This window comes from Mus caroli, unplaced genomic scaffold (genome assembly GCF_978045245.1).
Source record: "Mus caroli unplaced genomic scaffold, Mus_caroli_1 scaffold_15, whole genome shotgun sequence".
Lineage (NCBI taxonomy): Eukaryota > Metazoa > Chordata > Mammalia > Rodentia > Muridae > Mus > Mus caroli.
This window is the reverse complement of record NW_028227270.1, coordinates 20,978,407-21,000,123: the sequence shown is the minus strand read 5'-3', so window position 1 is coordinate 21,000,123 and position 21,717 is coordinate 20,978,407. Positions and strand designations below refer to the sequence as shown.

Here is a 21,717-nt window from a genome sequence, read left to right as displayed (position 1 = left end):
TTTTGAGATCCTCCCAGACCTTTTCATAGCATCAGAATGCTGTCCTAGCCTCACACTTGACCTGGGCAATTAGGCAGGATTCTGAAGACTACTCTGTCACCCTAGCTCCCTTCTGAGCTCTCAGGAGACCAGCTTGCTGCACGGTGCCTTTAATGCTGGCTGGTCTGGGTCTGACACAAGGACTCTGTTATTAGTCCTGCATTCACTCTCAGGAAGCCACAGGAATGCTACTCTGTCATCCACACTTCCCTTCATCTCAGCGCTCCCCTCTTTAGCTGCTCCCTGGATAATTATAAATACAATTTCCTTTCAAATCCAATGGATGAATACCCAGAATCCCATGCTGCTTTTCAGTGCTTACCCACCACTGTAGAATGAACTGCTACTGCATCATCATGGTTGCTTTCACTTGTGGTTTCCTTTAAAAGATAAGTCATTTATTACATCAAAACTGGTTCTTGAATCAAGATTTGCCACTTTATTATCATGGAGGTCCAAAAATCCTCTCAATGCTGATTGAAGAAAGAGTACTCTACACATTAAAGAGTTAACTGCACACATAAAGAGTGTATACCTAGGTAGTACATGCACAGTATATGCATCCTCGCTATGGGGAGCACTGTGGGAGTACTCAAAATTGTACCATGTACAACAAGAATGGTCTTCAAAGTGCATTAAGCACAGCCTCTGTCCTTAGTCATTAGTTAAGTCTCCTTACATGTTTACGTCAGACACTGGGATGGATGCAGAAGGATTATTGCACACACACTTTTTGAGTAAGAGAGTTTCATGTAGTGTAGGCTGGTCTGGAATTCCTGTGTATCCAAGGGCAACACTTCATTCTCCTTTCTCCACTTCCCAAGTGAAAGGAGCCTCCACACACCCCTGGCTTCAAAATCATACTTTTTTTCTATTCTAGGACTCTAAGTCTTACCACACATAGTTTTGTTCAGAGCTGAATACCTCTTTGTGTCTATTAGTGGAATGTCTAATAGCTGAACTTCAATCCTTCCACTTACAATGTCAACTGCACATATGACAAAAGGCTGATATCACAAATCTATATACAGCTCAGGAAACTAGACAACAGTAAACCAAATCAATCAATTTAAAAATGGAGTACAGAGAAAACTCAACAGAGAAACCTCTAAAGTCTTAGAAGCACTTAAGGAAATATTTAACATCCTTAGAAATCAGACAAATGCAAATCAAAACAACTCTGAGATTCAACCTCCTGAGATCAAATACTCAAGCAACAGCTTATTCTAATGAGGATATTGAAAAGGGGGAACACTTTTTCATTACTGGTGTGAATTCAAACTTGTACAGTCACTTGGAAAATCAATTTGGCAGTTTCTCAGGTAATTAGGAGTATATCTCCCTCAAGACCATGATATATCACACCTAGGCCTACCCAAAGGATGCTCCATCATATCATAAGGACACTTGATCAACCATGAAGCTTTATTCATATTAGCTAGAAACTAGAAATAACCTAGATGTCCCCCAATTAGAAGAATGGATAAAGAAAATGTGGAACCTTTACACAATGGAATACTACTCGGCTATTAAAAACCAAAATATAAAGAAACTTGCATGCAAATGGATGAAACTGGAAAAGATTATCCTGAGTGAGGTAACCCAGACCCAGAAGGACAAACATGGTAGGTGTGTAGTGTTATAAGCAGATATTACCCATAAGGAAAATGGTAACCATTCTACAGTCCACAGACCCTCAGAAGCTAAATATCAAGGAGAACTCAAGGGGGTCATGTGAATCACACCAAGGAGGGAAAAGAGAATAAACGTGGGCCAATGGGTAGAGAGATTGATGAGGGAGGAGTGTGGACAGAACAGGAGGGATCAGGTTGGGGAAGGACTGAGGAAGACAGTACTCTAGAGACAATGGAGTTAAAGAGGGGGAAATCTCTAGGACAAGGAAGAAACCTAGAGCAACAGAAACTCCCAAAAATCTATGAGGGTACCCTAGCTAAGACTCCTAGCAGTGGGAGATATGGAGCCTTAACTGGTCTTCTCTGGTAACCAGGAAAGACTTCCAATGGAGGGATTGGGACATCTAACCAGCCACAAAATCTCTGACCTACAATTTATTCTGCCTACATGATGTGCAGGGGAAAAGGAGCAAAAATTGAGGGAGTGGCCAAACAATAACTGGCCAGCTTGAGACTCATGCTCAGGTTTGTTCTCTGATCTGTGGAATGAGATCCTGTATACCTATCATGACAATATGAAGTGACTTGTGTCTCCAATGAAGTAATAGTCAGATTGTGGAGAGCCGTGCCGCGAGCAATCGCCATTATAAGATGGTGCTGGCTTCCACTGTGCCTAACTAGTAAACAAGCCTTGTACGCAGGTGCAAGAGTGAACTCACACCTAGTCACTGCCCATATCGGGGCGTAATAATGAGGTTATGGGCGAGCAACAAATCAGGAGCTGACATGCCACATCAGGTGCTGAAACGCCACACTGAGGGCTATATAAGCAGCACCATTTTCCAGGGTTGGGGTCTTCCCTCCTTAAGAAGCAATAAAGCTTGCCGCAGAAGAATCTGGTTGTCCGAGTGTGTTCTTGCCTTCGAGAATGGTAGCTCGGATCAAGTGGCACCGAGAAACCCGGGAACTCCATACCATCACCAGCGCAAGGGGGATCCCCCATTCGCAGGGCCGGTTCAGAACTGTGGTACACATAAGGCTCTATAAGGTATGTTCGGTCTTGAAATTTCTCCAGTGTTAGAGGCCTTTTTGATTGTTTTCACGGTGCTTGATCTTTTTCTTTTGGTTTCGTTTTGCTTCCACCACTGAAACTGCTGACTGGTTCTCAGTCGTGGTCAGGAACGGTTAGATAACTAGGCAGCGAGCAGTATGGGAACCTCCCACTCCATAGTGACCGCCTTACAGTTGGTCTTGAGGCAGTGTGGCCTAAAAATCGCCACTAAGACTATAGAGGGCTTTGTTAAAGAGATAGATCACGTAGCGCCGTGGTATGTGTGCTCAGGGTCATTAACTATGGCAAACTTAAAACAGGGACCATGCCATTGTGGAAACTGGTAAGATCGTGCTTAACAGACGAGGATTGTATGCAAATGGTTGAGGCAGGGCAGAGGATCCTGGAGGAGGTTCAAGACAGTCAGTCTATCAGAGACAGAGCCGGGAATAAGGGTAAGAGTTGAGAGGAAACAAGGTGCACTGAAGAATAAAGGCCTTTCCATGGGCCTTGAGCCCGAGGAAAAGAGAAATAAGGGGAAAATGCCCTGGGAGAGCTTAGAAGAAGGGATGGAAAGGGAGAGAAGAAGAAAGATTGAGCTGGAGAGGCACATAAGGGAAGGAGCCTCTATCCGCCATTAGACAAGTTCAAGGCACTAGCTGTTAGTAGCTCAGAATCAGATAAGGAACTTAGCTCCTCTGAGGAAACAGACTTAGGGGAAGAAGCGGCTTGCTATGAGGGAGAGAGATGCCAGCCAGATGAAAAACGAGCTAATCAGACGCAGAATAACACAAAAGCAGCCAGAGACAACTGTCAGTTCGCTACGCGGTCTCCGGGCCCGCAACCAGAGGTCCTAGTGCACCTCCGCCCTATGTGCAGAGGTATCATTCAGACTCATTCATTCCAAAAGAGGAACAGAGAAAAGTGCAGCAAGCGTTTCCAGTCTTTGAAGACACTGATGGTGGACGCATTCATGCCCCGGTGGAGTATATACAGATTAAAGAACTTGCGGAGTCAGTCCGTAACTATGGAGTCAATGCCAATTTCACTGTCGCGCAAGTCGAAAGGCTTGCTACTCTGGCAATGACCCCGGCGATTGGATGACTGTAGTAAAAGCTGCAGCCCCTAATATGGGAATGTATTTAGAATGGAAAGCTTTGTGGCAAGACTCCTGCCAAGCACAGGCAAGGGTCAATGCCACTGTTGAAGGAGACCAAAGGGCATGGACTTTTGAGTTGCTTACAGGTCAGGGACAACATGCTACTAACCAGACAAATTACCATTGGGGAGCCTACGCCCAGATCTCAGCTGCAGCCGTTAAGGCTCAGAAGGCACTCTTTAGGAAGGGAGAGGCAAGTGGACATTTGACAAAGATTACTCAGGGCGCCCAGGAGTCGTTCTCAGATTTTGTGGCTAGAATGACAGAAGCGGCAGGGAGAATTTTTGGGGACCCAGAGACAGCTATGCCTTTAATTGAACAGTTGGTCTATGAACAGTCTACGCAGAAATGCAGGGCGGCTATTACACCTAGAAAGAGCAAGGGATTGCAGGACTGGTTAAAGGTTTGCTGTGAGCTTGGAGGGCCACTCACTAATGCCGGTTTAGCAACTGCCATTCTACAAGGGCAAAAACGCCCTGACACGGCTGAGCTCAAACTCTGCTATAATTGTGGCAAACTGGGACACTTAAAAAAGGACTGTAGAGCCCTTGTCAAAAGGAGAGCGCCAGGACTATGTACTAAGTGTGGGAAAGGATATCATTGGGCCAGAGATTGTCGCTCAGTCAAGGACATTTGAGGCAGGCCCCTGCAGCCAGAATTTCCTCAAGCAATAGATAATGAGGCCATTCCAAAAAAAACAGTACAGGGCCCCCAGGTCTCAGGGCCCAAAAACATATGGGACTCCGATAGGCAAAAGGTGGACCCCACAGTCCGCAGGGCAACAGAGGGATCGGCTGGATTGGACCACCGTACCACCACCTGATTCATGCTATTGCCCCAAATGGGGGTGCAGCCCATTCCTACTGACTACAAAGGGCCTTTGCCATCTGGGAGTGTCGGCCTAATACTGGGCCGGGCCTCCCTTACCTTACAAGGTCTTATTGTTCACCCTGGAGTCGTAGATCAAGATTATGAAGGGGAACTTCAAGTTCTCTGTTCCTGTCCTCAGGGTGTCTTTTCTATTTCACAAGGGGATAGAATAGCTCAGTTAATAATTTTGCCAAGCCTACATGGCTGTTTTCCTTCCTCTGGTGGCCCTCGAGCTACCAGAGGGATTGGTTCTACTGGAAATGATTCTGCTTACTTAATAATGCCTCTTGACTCCAGGCCATCCTTAGAATTAGTTATAGAAGGGAAACAATCTAAAGGGATTTTAGACACAGGAGCAGATAAAATTATCATCTCTTCCCACTGGTGGCCAAAAGCCTGGCCCGTTACTCAGTCATCACAGTTTTTACGGGGGTTAGGTTATCAGTCCTGCCCCACTATTAGCTCCCGTTCTTTGAGCTGGCAAGCACCTGAAGGTCAAATGGGACGATTCACTCCCTGTGTTTTACCACTCCCAGTAAATCTCTGGGGGAGAGACATTTTACAGGCAATGAGAATGACCTTGAGTAATGAATACTCACCACAAGCTGTTCATATGAAGCTATAAAGAAGGAAGGGGATTAGGGAAAGGAGAGCAGGGTAGACTTGAACCTATCCCTCAAGAAGGTAATAATGGGAGACAAGGTTTGGGTTTTTCCTAGGGGCCGTTGAGGGCTCCATGCCCATACCATGGCTTACAGAGGAAGCTGTGTGGGTTCCTCAATGGCCTCTCTCCTCTGAAAAATTGGAAGCAGCCTCAAAACTGATTTCTTAACAGCTACGCTTGGGTCATTTAGAGCCCTCTACCTCACCCTGGAATACACCTATTTTTGTAATTAAGAAAAAATCTGGCAAATGGCGCTTATTACATGATCTTAGAGCAATTAATGCACAAATGTGCCTGTTTGGGCCAGTTCAGCGAGGGCTACCATTGCTTTCTGCCTTACCCAAAAATTGGGAAATTATAATTATAGATATTAAAGATTGTTTTTCTCTATACCTTTATGCCCTCAAGATAGGCAAAGATTTGCATTTACCATCCCAGCCATTAATCACTTAGAACCTGATCAAAAATACCAATGGAAGGTCCTACCACAGGGGATGGCGAATAGCCCCACTATGTATCAACTGTATGTGCAATTGGCACTTAAGTCAGTTAGAGAGCATTTTCCATCATTACTTTTGATAATTTATATGGATGATATTTTGATTTGCCATAAAAATTCACAGTTATTGTAAAATGCATACCCTATATTAATAAAAACATTAGGGCAATGGGGATTGCAGGTGGCCACCAAAAAGGTGCAAATTGCTCGAATGGGAGCCTTTCTAGGGTCACTCATTTATCCTGACAAAATTGTTCCTCAAAAATTAGAGATTCACAAAGATCAACTACATACCTTGAATGATTTCCAAAAATTGCTGGGAGATATTAATTGGCTAAGACCTTACAAGATGCTCAATTACAACACATTGATGAGTCAAAGTCATTTGAATTGTGCATATTAAAAACTGCACGGTTACCAACAGCAGTCTTGTGGCAAATGGACCCTTATTGTGGGTCCACCCTAATGCTTCCCCTGCAAAAATTATTGATTGGTATCCTAATGCAGTTGCTCAACTTGCACTTTGGGGGATAAAAGCAGCCATTACTCATTTTGGGAAAGAACCTCATATGCTAAATGTGCCTTATACCTCTCCTCAAGTTCAAACCCTGGCACCCTGGCAGCAACAACTAATGATTGGACAGTCTTGGTTGCCTCCTATTCAGGACAAATTGATAATCATTATCCAAAACATACAATTTTACAGTTTGCCTTAAGCCAAGCCATAGTGTTTCCAGTAGTAACAGCCAAACACCCACTTCCGGATGGGGTAGTAGTATATACAGATGGATCCAAATCTGGCATAGGTGCATATGTAGTAAATGGCCAAGTAACATCTAAACAATATAATGAGACATCACCCCAGTTTGTAGAGTGTTTGGTGGTTCTGGAGATCCTTGAAACTTTCCTGGGACCGCTCAATATTGTATCTGATTCCTATATGTGGTTAATGCAGTTAATACGCTTGAAGTTGCTGGTTTAATTAGACCCTCCAGTAAGCTTGTTCACATTTTTTAGCAAATTCAGTTAGCCCTGTTACAGAGAAGACATCTTGTGTATATTACTCATGTCAGGGTTCATTCTGACCTTCCTGGCCCCATGTCTCATGGAAATGACTTGGCAGACAAAGCCACTAGAATCGTAGCTGCTTTTCTGTCCTCGCAGGCAGGGGCTGCAAGGGAGTTTCATAAACGCTTCCACCCAATGTCACCCAATGTCAAAACTGTTGTCAATTTCTGCCTACTCCTCATGTAGGAGTAAACGCCCAAGGCATCAGGCCATTACAGGTCTGGCAAATGGATGTCACTCATATTTCCTCCTTTGGAAGAAATCAATATTTACATGTTTCCATTGACACCTGCTCTGGTGTTATGTTTGCTACACCTTTAACAGGTGAGAAAGCCTCTCATGTTATACAGCACTGTTTAGAAGCTTGGAGTGCTTGGGGCAAGCCCACAATCCTTAAAACTGATAATGGACCAGCATATACCTCTACTAAATTTCAGCAATTTTGTCATCAAATGGATGTCACTCACCTGACTGGCCTTCCTTATAATCCTTAAAGACAAGGCATTGTGGAACGTGCCCACCGTACACTCAAGTCTTATTTTATAAAACAAAAAGGGGGAGTTGATGAGACTCTGCCCTCAGTGCCAAGAGTAGCTATATCCATGGCACTCTTTACACTTAACTTTTTGAATCTTGACGAGCAAGGTCACTCTGCAGCCGATCGACATAGCTCAGACCCTGATAGACCAAAAGAAATGGTCAAATGGAAGGATGTCTTAACTGGTCTGTGGAAAGGCCCGGATCCTATTTTGATAAGATCCAGGGGAGCTGTTTGTGTTTTTCCACAGAGAGAAGACAACCCATTTTGGCTGCCAGAACGACTCACCAGCAAGATAGTAATCAAGGATGGTGTGGAAGATGCTGACCTCCCGAGGACTGCTCCTGACAATGCTGACAATGCTGAACTTGTCTCAGGTTCATCCTGACAATGCTGAACTTGTCTCAGGTTCCTAGTATGATGGGCGAACAGAGATGGGCCATTCTCTGGACTTTCCCTAAACCAATGCCAGTTCGCCATGATGCTATAGTTTTTCCAAAATTCTTTACTACTTATAAAACAGTGGATTTACCATATCTACCCTATGATCCCACCTGAGCACCATTAGGAGAAAATCGCTCTTTATTAGAACAGGGTTCTTTATGTTTTCAAATTAATGGACGAGGAGAATGTATCAACCTCACAGCCCGAGCCTTGGGGATGTTTAATGAGCACCGAGGAGGCTGGATGAGCACAACCCAAGATACTTCCAACGCAGATATAACCATTACAAATTGGACCTTCTGGCAGGAGGCAATTTGGGTTAATGGTACATTTCTACCACCTAACTTTTCAAACAAAGAACGTCCCCACCAACCAAGAATAGCCCCCCCATTGTAGCTTGGAAGATGAAGGGCTGATCCTGCCTGGGTCTGATTGTCAATCCTCCATCACTCGTTGGGCAGATCAGAGTAAAACTTTTTCCTTTTCTCCCAACATGATGGGTGACCCAGAGAAGGAATTTGCTATGAGACAGGGACTTTTCCTACAGGACTTTAGAATGCATCATTTTCACAAGTGGGTGCTCTGTGGAGTCAATGGCAGTTGTACAGAACTCAATCCTTTGATCTTTATCCAGGGAGGAGCAGTTGGGAAGGCCTCTTTTACTGGAATCTCAAGATTTGTTCAGTATTGGGGAATAAATGCTGCCTCCCTGGATTCTGATGGATATACCGGATATACTAATACCAGTGTAGAGATCACTGGGTTCAATAAAACTTTGGTAAAGCAGACTAATTATCTACCTACCCCAGTCTGTGTTTACCCCCCTTTCTTGTTTATCCTTTCAAATGATTCATTTGAAGTCTGTTCCAATGATTCTTGTTGGATTTCTCAATGTTGGGATGTAACAAAGGACACCCGCACCATGGTGGCCCAGATCCCACGTTGGATCCCTGTTCCAGTGTAAACACCTTCCACCTTATCCCTGTTTCAACAAAAAAGAGATTTTGGCATTACTGCTGCCATGATCATAGCAATTTCAGCCAGTGCAGCTGCTGCTACAGCTGCAGGGTATGCTATGGCCAGGATGGTCCAAGCAGGCACAAAATTAAATCAGCTTTCAGTCGATCTGACTGATGCCATCAATGTCCAAACTTCTGCTAGTACCCAGTTGAAGGGAGGGCTGATGATTTTGAATCAGCGCCTTGACCTGGTTGAGGAACAGATAGGTGTCCTATACCAGTTGGCCCAATTGGATTGTGAAAGAAAATTGGGCGCTCTGTGTATTACCAGTGTCCAATATGAAATTTTTACTCGTGCAGCTAATCTGTCTAGACAGCTCTCCTTGTATCTTGCAGGAAATTGGTCCAAGGGGTTCGATGAGACTCTTGAGGCCCTGAGGGTGGCAGTTTTAAGGATCAACTCGACTCGAGTAGACCTGTCATTGACAGAGGGCCTCTCCTCCTGGATTTCATCTGCATTTTCTTATTTTAAGGAATAGGTGGGGGTAGGTTTATTTGGTGCTGCCATCTGCTGTGGACTTGTGTTCATGCTCTGGTTGGTTTGCAAGCTCAGAGCCCAACAAACATGTGACAAGGTCGTGATAGCTCAAGCACTTGCTGCCATAGAACAAGGGGCCTCCCCTGAAATTTGGCTATCTATGCTCAAGAATTAGTCGGCATTTGAGTTCTTCATTTTTTGGCTGGCCTTTTTTGTAGAGTTCGCCCTAGGTCATTTAGTAGTTACTGTCACATAGCACTGCGGTATCCAGGGACGGGCAACTTTCCTCATGCACAGATCAACCTAAGACACGGGGCCCAGTGGCGATAGGGTTACCCTATGACAGGAAAGGCTGTGACATTAGAGGAACGACCTAAGACAGGAGCCACAGCAGATGGATATAATTACACAGACCTAGTCCAGCCTCATTTTAATAAAACAAAGAGGGGGAGATGTGGAGAGCTGTGCTGTGAGCAATCGCCATTATAAGATGGTGCTGGCTTCCACTGTGCCTAACTAGTAAACAAGCCTTGTACGCAGGTGCAAGAGTGAACTCACACCTAGTCACTGCAAATCAGGAGCTGACATGCCACATCAGGTGCTGAAACGCCAGGCTGAGGGCTATATAAGCAGCACCATTTTCCGGGGTCGGGGTCTTTCCTCCTTAAGAAGCAATAAAGCTTGCCACAGAAGAATCCGGTTGTCCGAGTGTGTTCTTGCCTTCAAGAACGGTAGCTCGGATCATCAGATTATATGTAAGAGAAAGATGTAGGGCTTATACTGTCATCTGAGTTCATGATTTTGCTGCCCATATGCTTTCCTTAAAGATACATGCCTGCAGGATGGGGATGTAGCTCAGTCATAGATTCCTTGCCTAGCATGCACAAGACTTTGGGGTTGATCTCTTTGATTCAAGTAAAGAACAAAAATCCAATAGTAAAGATGGCAGACACTCAAAAATCCCAGCATTTGGAAAGTTAAAGAAGAAGGATTACAAATCCCAGACATTCTGGAACTTGAAAATAGCAAGTTCAAAGTCAGCCTGAGTTACACAGTGAGAAATTTCCCCCCCCCCAAAAAAATTCAACCAAACAAAGTGAAATTTGCCTTACACATTTTAAAAGAAGTAAGAAGTCAAGCCTACTGCTCTCAAGAGATTGCAGACAGGGTGCAGGTAGTCTGGATGTTCATCAGGAATAAGGCTGAAAGAATTTCAGAGAATTTCAGGAGAAGGGGTGTACTCTGTGTTTCCTGAAGTTAAATATTGGGTCACCCTCATTCACTATGAAGTTCCTGTCTGCACTTATCACTGGAGAGTGCTTCTTAGATACTTATAGAATTTCCCTAAGTCTGATACATTTACAAATGGCAAGTGCTGTTCACAAAAGTGTTCCACCACACAATCATGTGCTGCTGAGTCAGAAGAGGGCAGTGTTCATTACCATGGCTTCTGGAAGTGCACAGTGGGTCTGAAGGGCTGGAACCACTTCTGCAGAGGACGTCAGGGTTTGGAAAAACACACAGCTATGCAGAGGAGAAAAAAGTCATAAAATGGTTCAGTGCAGTTAAGTGTTTTCATTAGCTTTTTATAAAACATGAAGATTCGGGGCCAAGAATGAAGTAGAAAGCTAACGTTTTCAGTGACCCTGTCAGTGCTGCACTGTATAAACATTCTGTCTCTGGCTTTCAATAACATAATGAATATTGTTTGTAAAGTAATATTAAGGGTATTTGGGGACTGTGATGGGATGAGTACAGAGTTATTGTCTGTCCATGAATCCAGTTAAGATGAGCTTAACGAATAAAAACGGTAACCAACACTGTGGAGCAGACACAAGGAGATCAGTAGGGTGAAGTGGGAATTTCTGGTTTGTTTGGAAAGTCAGTTAATGTCAAATGATGTTTTGCTGGGGCACACAGGTGAAAGGATGTCTTGCTAAAGCAGACAGTTGAAAGAATGTTTTCCTGTGGCAGACACAGGTAAAAGGATGTTTGGATATTGCAAACATGTCAAAAGACCCGTGATGAAGTAACATAAATATGACCCTACAGACAGTGGGACAGGAGCAATGAGAATTGGTTTGGTTCGCTCCGTCTGTCTCACTATTCTTTGCTAACAACTGGCATGTATTGGTTTGCCTTACATAACTTTGTTGAGTTCCACTACTGGTGATGCCAAAAAGAAACTTGCCAAAGAACTGCTCGAGAGTTTCCTGCAGCAGCTTGACACTTCCATAGCCTGGCCTCACAGGCCCTTTATTGTTATTGTCCTTTAAACCAGATGTGTAAATATATTAGGTACTCATAACAGCATGCTGGTTTGTAATTAAAACAAATGTCCATTGATAGATTCTAGACTAAGCTTTAAATACAGCTAGATTGCCTCCCAACTTACCATCCCAGGGATTGATAAGAAGTTCCCTGCATTCTCAACAATTTCCTACATACTACTTCCAAATAAAAAGGAAGGGGGGGGCTGGAAAAATGGCTCAGCGGAAGAAGACTTAGTGCTCCTGCAGAGGACTCAGGTTTGGTTCCCAACACCCTTATCAGACAGCTCACAACCTCCTGCAACTCTAGTCCTAGAGGATCTGAGGCCCTTTCTGACCTCTGTGGACACAAGGCATGCAAGTAGTGCACAGATACACATGCAGAAAAAGCACCCATGCACATAAAATCTAATACTTAAGAAATATTTTTTAAATAAGATGATGACTTATTTAAGAAACAGTGACTGCCAGGAAGTGGTGGCACATTCCTTTAATCCCAGCCTTTAATCCTTGGGAGGCAGAGGCAGGCAGATTTCTGAGTTCAAGGCCAGCCTGGTCTACAAAGTGAGTTCCAGGACAGCCAGGGCTACATATATAAATCCTGTCTCGAAAAAGAAAAAAGAAAAAAGAAAAAGAAACAATACCCACTGCTGAAAATCATCTTCTAACTCCAAGATTAGATGGAAATATTTCATTTTTATTTAGTTATGTATGTATGTATGTATGTATGTATGTACATATGCATGCATGTATGTTGTGGATAAGTCTTGCTATGTAACCGAGCTAGTCTGAAACATGTGATTTAGAAGAAAATGGGCCAAAGGAATCTACAGGCAGATAAGATAGGGTAATGGGAGGATGGTGGTGAACATGATTGTAACAGGCTGTAATGTGTGTGTGTGTGTGTGTGTGTGTGTGTGTGTGTGTGTGTGTGTGTGCGCGCGCGCGCGCGCACGCGCGCGTGCATCATATTATGTATACATTGTGATGGTTTGTATATGCTTGGTCCAGTGGTATGGCCTTTTTGGAGTAGGTATGTCACTGTGGGTGTGGACTTTAAGATCCTCACCATAACTGCCTGAAAGACAGTCTTCTAGCTGCCTTCAGAACAAGAGATGAAATTATCAGCTACTCTGGCCCAATGCCTGCCTGAACGCTGCCATGCTCCCATCTTGATGATACTGGACTGAACTTCTGGACCTGTAAGCCAGTTCCAATTAAATGTTGTCCTTATAAGGGTTGCCTTGGTCATGGTATCTGTACACAGCAGGACAACCCTAAGTAAGGCATACATATATATGTAAAGGTCATAATGTACATATATGAACATGTCATTACTGTATATAATTAATGTACACTAATAAGACATTTTTAAAAGAACATTTTTCATCATTTCTAATATTATAACCATTCTATATCAAAACCAGATAATTATTTAAAACATTAATTTTAAAGTTCAGTAATTAGACTTACATCAGTTTACATCAATTTTATGTAAGCATTGGATGCATACATAACACTTGTGAAGAGCTAAACAGAGACTGCAGACATCAACACTGTTGCAGATTTTCATGTCTTCAAAAGGATACCAGAGCAAAAGACCCTTGTTTCTTAGTTACAAGTGCTGGATTTTAAAACAGATTGATTTTAGGATAATTCATATTAAAGCATTTAATATAAAAGAAAACTGGATTTCTTCCTTCATGTTTCAGAGACTAGGACTCCATATTTAGAAAACTGTGCTCAGGAATACACACTTTACAATGTGCATATACTAATATTTATCTTTGAAGATTCTAACTACTAAGTAAAACAACAAATTTCATTCTATGGCTGAACATTTCTAGAGTTGTCTTGTGTGTGGAAGAGAAATGAAAATAACCTTGAAGAAGGGCAGAAAAGTGGGCAAGAGTAAATGAATAGTAAGGGATGACCTAGTGTGCCCAAGTCAGGGCTTCTGTCCCCAGCACTGGGAAAAGAAAACCACTTGGGAAGTCTCAGACAGCAGAAATAGAAAACAGTAAAGGATTCCAGAAAGAGGAGAAGAGGAAGACTAATTTGTAATGAAAATAATCAGAAAGGCATGGGATTTCCAGATATGGTGGCATCCCTCAGTAATACCAGCACTTGGGTGGCTGAGGCAAGAGGATCATGGGTTCAAGTCGTACTTGGGCTAGGTAGCATTTCTATGATAGTTTGGGCTACATAGAGAAACCCTGTCTTTAAAAGTCTGTATATTGACCCAATCAAAACCAAGATGTTACGATGACAAGAAAAAAGCTGGACAGGGAAAGTGTCATGGGATCAAGGGACAAAGACATAAGGATGTGTCCTTCACAGAGGGAACAGAAGGGTGGGCAGAGACCATCCACAGGTAAGACATGGACAGTGAGGGAATAACAGTTGAAGCACATTCACAGTCAAGAGAAGACATTTTGCTCACTTGGGAAAAAACTTGGTGTGATCTTCTATTGGGTCGTCACCTTCTGTGCACTTCTCCATGCATCCTCCACAGGAAAAACACTGGACAATACCCTTTTTGCCTAGAAAAGGAATGGGGTCAGTTCAACAGCACATACAGCTGCCAACTCACAGGAAGACAACTCCAGATTTTCTAGGATAATCCTACTTTCATTTCCAGTTGGATTCTGTGGCCAAGTCATGCAGGAGGAAACAGTTCACACAGGACCCTTGGTCCTTCAGTAGGCTGGTCAGCCATAGTCACTGAATGTTCCTATGCAGCACATACTTTGATAAACCCATCATCCTAAATGATTTGCCATCAGATTCTGGAATGGGAGCTCCATGAGAGCAGAAATTCTGTCTGTTCTGGACACTAATGACACACTGGACATTCACAGACAAGCAACTGAAAAGCAAGTGCTTCCTGAGTAAATCAGAAAGAATATACTCATAGCTGGGGTGGGGCAGAAGAACAAATTTAAGAGTCTCTATGCAAGCTAGATTATGAAGAATCACTTGTCTCTCCCCATATCACTGCCAGCTATATTTAACTAGAATCAGAAGCACGTCATCCATGAGACCTGAAGGCTGGCAAGAGGAGACAAGCGTTAAGACCATGTGGTAAGAAGATCATCTGTGCCAGTGCAATGTGTCTGTTGGATGAAGTGGCTGCAGAATCCCCAGGTTCAGAGGCTGAACACTGAGGGAGCTATGGGAAACTGAGCCCCAAAGAGATCTACGACAAATGATAAAGACTAAAGGAAGATGCAAGAGGATTCAAATATATGGTCCACACAAAATACTGACTCTAAAGAGATGTTCAGCCTGAGAGCCCTGACTGCTCTCACAAAGGAGTCAGGTTTGGTTCCAGCACCCACATGATGGCTCACAGCCATTTCTAACACCAGTCCCAGGATCCAACACACTGTCTGGCCTCTGAGGGCAGCATTGCAGACATGTCACACATACTTACATGCAGGCTAACACACACACAAGCATGCCCGCACACATTAACATAAAGGAAAAAACCTGACTCACCTGTGTAGAAAAGGCCAGCTCTGACCAAAGCTTCAACACCCGCAGGTGATTCGTGGGGCCAGTCCTTAAACGTGTCCATCCTTAGTTCTTCATTAGCGAAGACACTGTCATTGCAGTAAGCTTGGGGAAAAGGATGCAGGTGAGACCAGTAGGCTTTGATCTTAAAATTTCAGTCAGTTGTGTACTTGCATGTGTGTGTGTGTGTGTCTGTGTGCTTGCACACGCGTGCACGTGCTCCTGTAGCTGGAATGATCTGATGACCTGTGCTTGCATCAAAATAACTGCAGGTGCTTATAAGAGCAGCAAGGCGTCAAACTCAAGAGGGACCCTGTCAGAACTATGGGAAGAGAGTGGCAAAGAATGGGTTACTCCATGAATTCATTCTATTCATTTCTGTGTGTGATCAGTGTGTTAAAATGTCACTTCAGACTGTCTTTAACCTTGTACCATCAGGATACAACAAAATCGAGAGGTGATTCCTGCTTCGCCTGTGGCTTAAAAACAATCATTTTGGTGGCTTGCTCTGTGAGATGACCAGACTGAGGGTGGGGTCTCCATTAGACTTTCTACCCCATCCTGGCCTCTGGACACTGGTTCCTGCATTTCCCATGCTGTGAGGACTTGAAAATTGCATTGCCATTACCTTGGTCTCACAAGTTTCTCAAGCTGAAACCTTGCTTGCATTCACACTTCACCCTAGATCAGGAGTGTCTGCCTTTGCTTTTAGTGTTTCTTTGCCATAGAGAATGCTATGCATTAAATTTAATTAACAACAAAAAAGATTTTTACCATCTAGAAAACATTATTTTATTTTAGGTTTGCCTTCTACTAAGCCATGAGGTCACAGGGAATAGGTTCTACAGTTTTCCTTGGTGCCCACAGGGTGTTCTCTGGTTGGAGCAGGCTGGCACTTTAGCCTTTCTTTGGCTTCCTTCTTGACCTGATCTCTTCACCTATCTCAGGAAGCTTCTCAGAGCATACATTTTTGACTGTGTTCATGTTTATGAAGGTCCATGTGCATGTATGGACCCATGCCTGTGGAAGTCACATGACACACCTCACTATTTCTCCCTGGTTGTTAGGTTGTTCAACCTGGCCTCACTTCCCAGGCCAGGTTGTGGAACACCAGGATCCATGCCTCTGCCTCCCCAATCTGGGATTACAAATTCACAACAGTGACACCTGGCTTTTGTCACATGGATCCTGGAGACAGAATGCAACGTCTTGTGTTTGCAAGGAAAGCACTCTGCACTCAATGCCCCAGCCCTGACCCTTAGAGTTCCTAATATGCTCAATGCACTCAGTCTCTGCCCAGGAACTGCCCTAACTTGATTGTTTAATAATGACAAGAGCATGCTCAGTAACAGTGTAGACTCTGCCACTATTGCTATGGTAACATTCATGTAAGCTGCTACTATGTAGACACATTAGAATTAACTCAAGTCCTGTGTATGAACAATACTCTTAACATCTGAGATGTTCCTTCATTCCCATGTTGATGGGAGATGGCAAATGATTTGCTGTGTAGTAAGTTAAACTTACTAAGCTAAGCTTCAACATGTAATATTTCTGCCTCAGCTTTCTTACTGCTGGGATTACAGGCATACACCTCTCTACACTTGGCACTAAACTCATATAGTCTGTACTGGCCTCTAACCCAATGTCATAGTTCAACCTGAACATAAGTGTCTCCTTCCATGAGCAGCAATTGCAGGAGTGAGAAATCCTACCATAGAATTCTTACTGTTATGGTTGCTTTCATCCTGTGCAGTGTCCCTTGTCCCCATGTCCCTAACCCCTGCTGGGCCTGAACTCAGAGCCTGTCCTATTTGCCATATAGATGCTCTGCTGACCTAAATTACTAACACTGAGGTTTCCTTTTCCATGGATGCTGGGATGGATCCAGAGGACCTTGCCCATGCTGGCCAAGCAGTACTATCTTCTTACCTGTCACCTGATTTTATTGTGAATATTCCTGAATTTCTTAACAGCACATGGAGCCATTTAAGACTACATTTATGTCTGTAGCTGTAGCTCAGTCACTAGCGTGCTCTCCTGGCCTCCACGCAGACTGAGGCTCCACCCCCAGCACCTGAGAAGCTCTGTCTCAGAACTCAGCAAAAGGGTCACAAGTTCAAGGCTCATTTGAGTTTGAGGCCAGTCAGGGATAGAAGAAACACTAAAACTTGCTTCCAAAACATTTTATCCACTATTTCAGTTGTTTGTAGGGAACCATCTGTTACAGCACCAACACAACATACTTAGTTATGCTTATCTATGCTAAAAACTAAGTCACTTAATGAACAGCTCCATGGTACAGAAGCTTGCCACTAAACCTAATAACCTCTAAATTAATTCTCTCAAGGTAGAAGGAGAGAACCAAGTCCTATAAGTTGTCCTCTGACTTCTGCACCTTCACACATGGGACCCATGGGCATCCACATACAATAGTAAGTAAATAATTGAGTCTATAATTTTTACATTTACTTTTAAATTCTTCTTGATTTTTGTCTGCATGGTTGCCTGCACCACACATGTGCAGTGGCCACGGAGGTCAGAGGAAGACACTGGATCCTCTAGAACTGGATTTTTGGAGTTGTGAGTTGCCAGAGAGTGCTGGGAACTGAACCTGAGTCCCTTCCAAGAGCAGCAAAGAGCATTAACCACTGAATCATCTCTCCTGCTCATAAAGTAACAACAAAAACAAACCCAAAATCATTCCATAATAGATAAATCGCTTATGAAGATAAGTTTTAAAGAAGGGCTGGAGAGATGGTTCAATAGTTAAGAGCACTGACTGCTCTTTCAGAGGTCCTGAGTTCAGTTCCCAGCATCCACATCAGATAGCTCACAAGTGCCTATAACTCCACCTTCAAGGGATTTGATGTCCTTGTCTGGCTTCCAAAAGCATCTGTATTCATGTGGCAGAGGGAGGGGGAGGGGTATGGGGAGGGGGAGGGGGAGGGAGGGGAGGGGGAGGGGAGGGGAAGTGGGAGAGGGAGAGGGAGAGAGAACACAAAAAAAAGAGAGACAAGCAGAGTTTGGAAAGTGTCTGAGGTTTAACCTGATACCATAGGTAATTCTCTTCTGACCCAGGAATTCACAAAATGTTCTCCCTGTGGAAAGAAATTTGGTTACTGACTGATTAACTTATAAAATAGAATCCATCTCTGAGCTGCAATTGAAGAAGTTTCCCCACTGAAGCCAAGTTTCATTAGAGCAGCAGAATTTGGGCAAATCCGTCCTTTAATTTTGGTTTGATTTTTATTGATTTGGGGGATTTTTATGCAGTTCCAAACATCAGTAAAATGGAAACTTTCTCAGGACTGCTCATACCAGGCACCCAGCTCAACAAGAGAACTGCAGTTACACACACAGATGTATTTGACTCATGAGGAACTGAGACAGAGGAAGAGGGCTCACATCAGAAGGGCCTCTCCAACTGAGCAACTCTCCCTCTGAGAGAACTCTACCTAGACTTTCAGCCCATGCTGCCTGCAGATGTTGCTCCTGAGTCAGTCAGCAAATACAGTCTCCTTTGGCTTCAGTTGGGTTGTGTTTCCCAACTGCTCTCACTAATTTGAGTCTAAATGCCCAGCTGCAGGAGGCATCCTGAGTGCCCTGCCTCTACCAGGTACCACAGAGGACTGAGTGTGACATCCAGGTAGAGGCTACAGAAAGATGCTAGGGGAGTGGCCTCAGTCAGAGGGAAGATGAAGGAGGCAGAAGCCACCCATAGCCAGCATGGAAAACCAAGTCTACATGGTTCCAGCTTAACAAGAGAACATTTTTGTTTTCCTCTCTGTCAACCAGACATGAGAAAGGGCGAAAGACACAGAATCTGTCAGAAAACAAAACAAACAAAAGTCCTCACCCTGACAATTCAGATATTATTAGGTAAAGAACATGTACTATTGGAAAAAGTTGGCTGGTATAAATTACCGTTACATGAACAAATCCCTCATAGCCTTGGATATACTGGGCAATTTCCTCTGAAGATTTCTTACTTTGAAGAAATTCACATCTGTAATTAGAAATACAATTAAAATATACCCCTATAAATAGAGATGTTCTACATTCCAATGAGCACTTAATAAAACCTATTGAGCTATTGGGCTTTAAATATCAGTAAAATTGTCAAAAAACAAAACAAAACAAAAAAACCTTGCCCCAGTAGTATGCACAAGACCTAAGCAGATTCAAACCAGATGGACCCCTGAAAGTGAGAGGAGGAAGTAGACACAAGGCCCCACCCCTAACCAGGAACTATTTGCAACTGATACCTGCTGATAATGGGACGATCGATTTCTCCAGTGGTATGTCACCGGGTATAACAAAACATTCCAGAGCAGGTCCCATGCCCAGGAATAGTTGGCCAACACAAAACAAACTACACATTTTATTTTTTACTGTTTTTGATTGCTTTTATTTTTGGCTGTTTGTTAGGGAGGATGTTGAAACAGAGGGAGAAAGAACATGACCTTGGCTGAGTAGGAAGTGGGAAGAATCTGAGCAGACTTGGCCGGGGGGGGGGGGGGGGAACGTGATCAAAATAATTGTATTAAAATTTTTAAAAAGTCATCTTACTCATGAGAATTACAAGTGTCCTGATAGGCCTGGAGAGATAATCTCTTCTGGTGTCTGAAGACAGCTACAGTGTGCTTATATACGTAAAATAAATATTTTTTTTAATTCTACAAAAAAATTTTTTAAAAAGCAAGTGTTCTCATACAATAATTTATTTATATTAATGACAGCACATATAGCTTTTTAAATTGAATCTTCAGATTACTTTTGTTTTTATTTTAAAATGAGGTGTTCCTGTGTTGACGGTATACTCTTGGGCTAAAGCAATCTTTCTCCATCAGCCTCAGGAGTAGTATAAGCCTGTTCTATGACTCTCTGCTGTCAGTTTCCTTAAACCAGAAGTGCAAAACAAACAATCAAAGAGATTGATACTGACTAGAGAGACTGTGAAATCTTTGCCTTTTTGATACAGCTAAGGGGGCTAAGCCTAGTTCCCATGATCAGATCAAAGACAGAAAATGAATCAATGTGAAAATTAGTTGTGACATAATGAAACAAAAACATCAAGATAATTTATAAAGTAACAGATTAAATCTATTGGTTTTGGTTTTTATAAAGTATGTTGAATATCATCTTGAAATATATTCCTTTCCCATAAAAGGAAAGCTACTTTTTAAAAAAGATTTGTCTAGCCAGGCAGTGGTGGCACATGCCTTTAATCCCAGCACTTGGGAGGCAGAGGCAGGCAGATTTCTGAGTTCGAGGCCAGCCTGGTCTACAGAGTGAGTTTCAGGACAGCCAGGGCTACACAGAGAAACCCTGTCTCAAGGAGGCAGAAGCCACCCACAGCCAGCCTGAAAAACCAAGTCTAAGTGGTTCAGCTTAACAAGAAAACATTTTTGTCTTCTTCTCTGCCAATCGCATGCAGTAGATGTTTATTTTATGTATAAGAGTACACTGTAGTTGTCTTCAGACACACCAGAAGAGGATGTTGGATCCCATTACAGATGGTTGTGAGTCACCATGTGGTTGCTGGGAATTGACTGCTAAAAGAGCGGTCAATGCTCATAACTGCTGAGCCATTTCTTCATCCCATGAAGCTACTGTTAAGATTAAATGATATTCCTCTAACTGACACTAATGTTTCTTCCTAAAGGTGTGGTACAGGACTGAAAACTCCTTCGTCAATGGGGGTGACAGCCTTCTCCTCTTACATTCTCAGCAGAAGGTGAACTCCATCACATAACTCAAATATTCTCAAGGTCTTCTGTCCACTCCGTGTCTGTGGCATCCAGGGTCCTGGCTACATTTTTCATATATTTCCATGCATTGCACTATGCCTGAATGTAACCCATGTAAGCCATAGCACACAGGGTGGACTATAATGAATTTGTTTATCCATCCTTTCTAAAATACCATAGTAAATCAACTTGCAACTTGCTTTAAAAACATTTCAATACTTTTTTCCTTTTGAGATAGGATTCTGGATGGCACAGGCTCACCTTAGGCTCTTTAAATATCAAAATTAGAAACCTTCAATTTCTGATCCTCTTGGCTCCACCTCAACGGACCTGGGATTACAGGCACCTGATACATGCTATCATTCCCACCTCAATATTACTTTCCTAAGCCATGTTTGGATTTAGTTTAATGCTTGTATTATGTTATTGGGTTCCCAAATTGCATGAGAAGCCTACACGTAAGACACTGTCTCCAGCTGGTTCTGATTGGTGAATAAAGTTACCAGAGGCTAATGGCTGAGCAGGGAGACTTTAGGATTCAAAGGCAAGGGGACCAGAGAAAAGGCAGTACCACCATGCTAGAGAAACACAAGGATCAGGCCTGAGAAGTGCAGGACAGAGAGACAGCCAACATGTAAGAGTCAGGGACCGCGGCCCAGGAGGGCTGAAGGCTGGGACAGCCAAGATGGAATATAGGTTTTATTAAGAAATAATT

General features: G+C 43.2%; 1 protein-coding gene across 1 annotated transcript in view; it reads right to left on the bottom strand.

Annotated features, from left to right (window-relative positions):
• Nucleotides 1–21,717, bottom strand: part of LOC110288249 (baculoviral IAP repeat-containing protein 1a-like) — a 63,444-nt gene that overhangs the window by 26,154 nt on the left and 15,573 nt on the right. The window contains exons 5-10 of the mRNA XM_085831327.1: nucleotides 19,177–19,258; nucleotides 18,299–18,350; nucleotides 15,235–15,354; nucleotides 14,177–14,276; nucleotides 10,906–10,987; nucleotides 362–419 (exon numbers count right to left, since the gene is read on the bottom strand). Of these exons, the coding sequence (XP_085687453.1) occupies nucleotides 362–419; nucleotides 10,906–10,987; nucleotides 14,177–14,276; nucleotides 15,235–15,354; nucleotides 18,299–18,350; nucleotides 19,177–19,258 (494 nt within the window). The remainder of the gene's footprint in view (nucleotides 1–361; nucleotides 420–10,905; nucleotides 10,988–14,176; nucleotides 14,277–15,234; nucleotides 15,355–18,298; nucleotides 18,351–19,176; nucleotides 19,259–21,717) is intronic.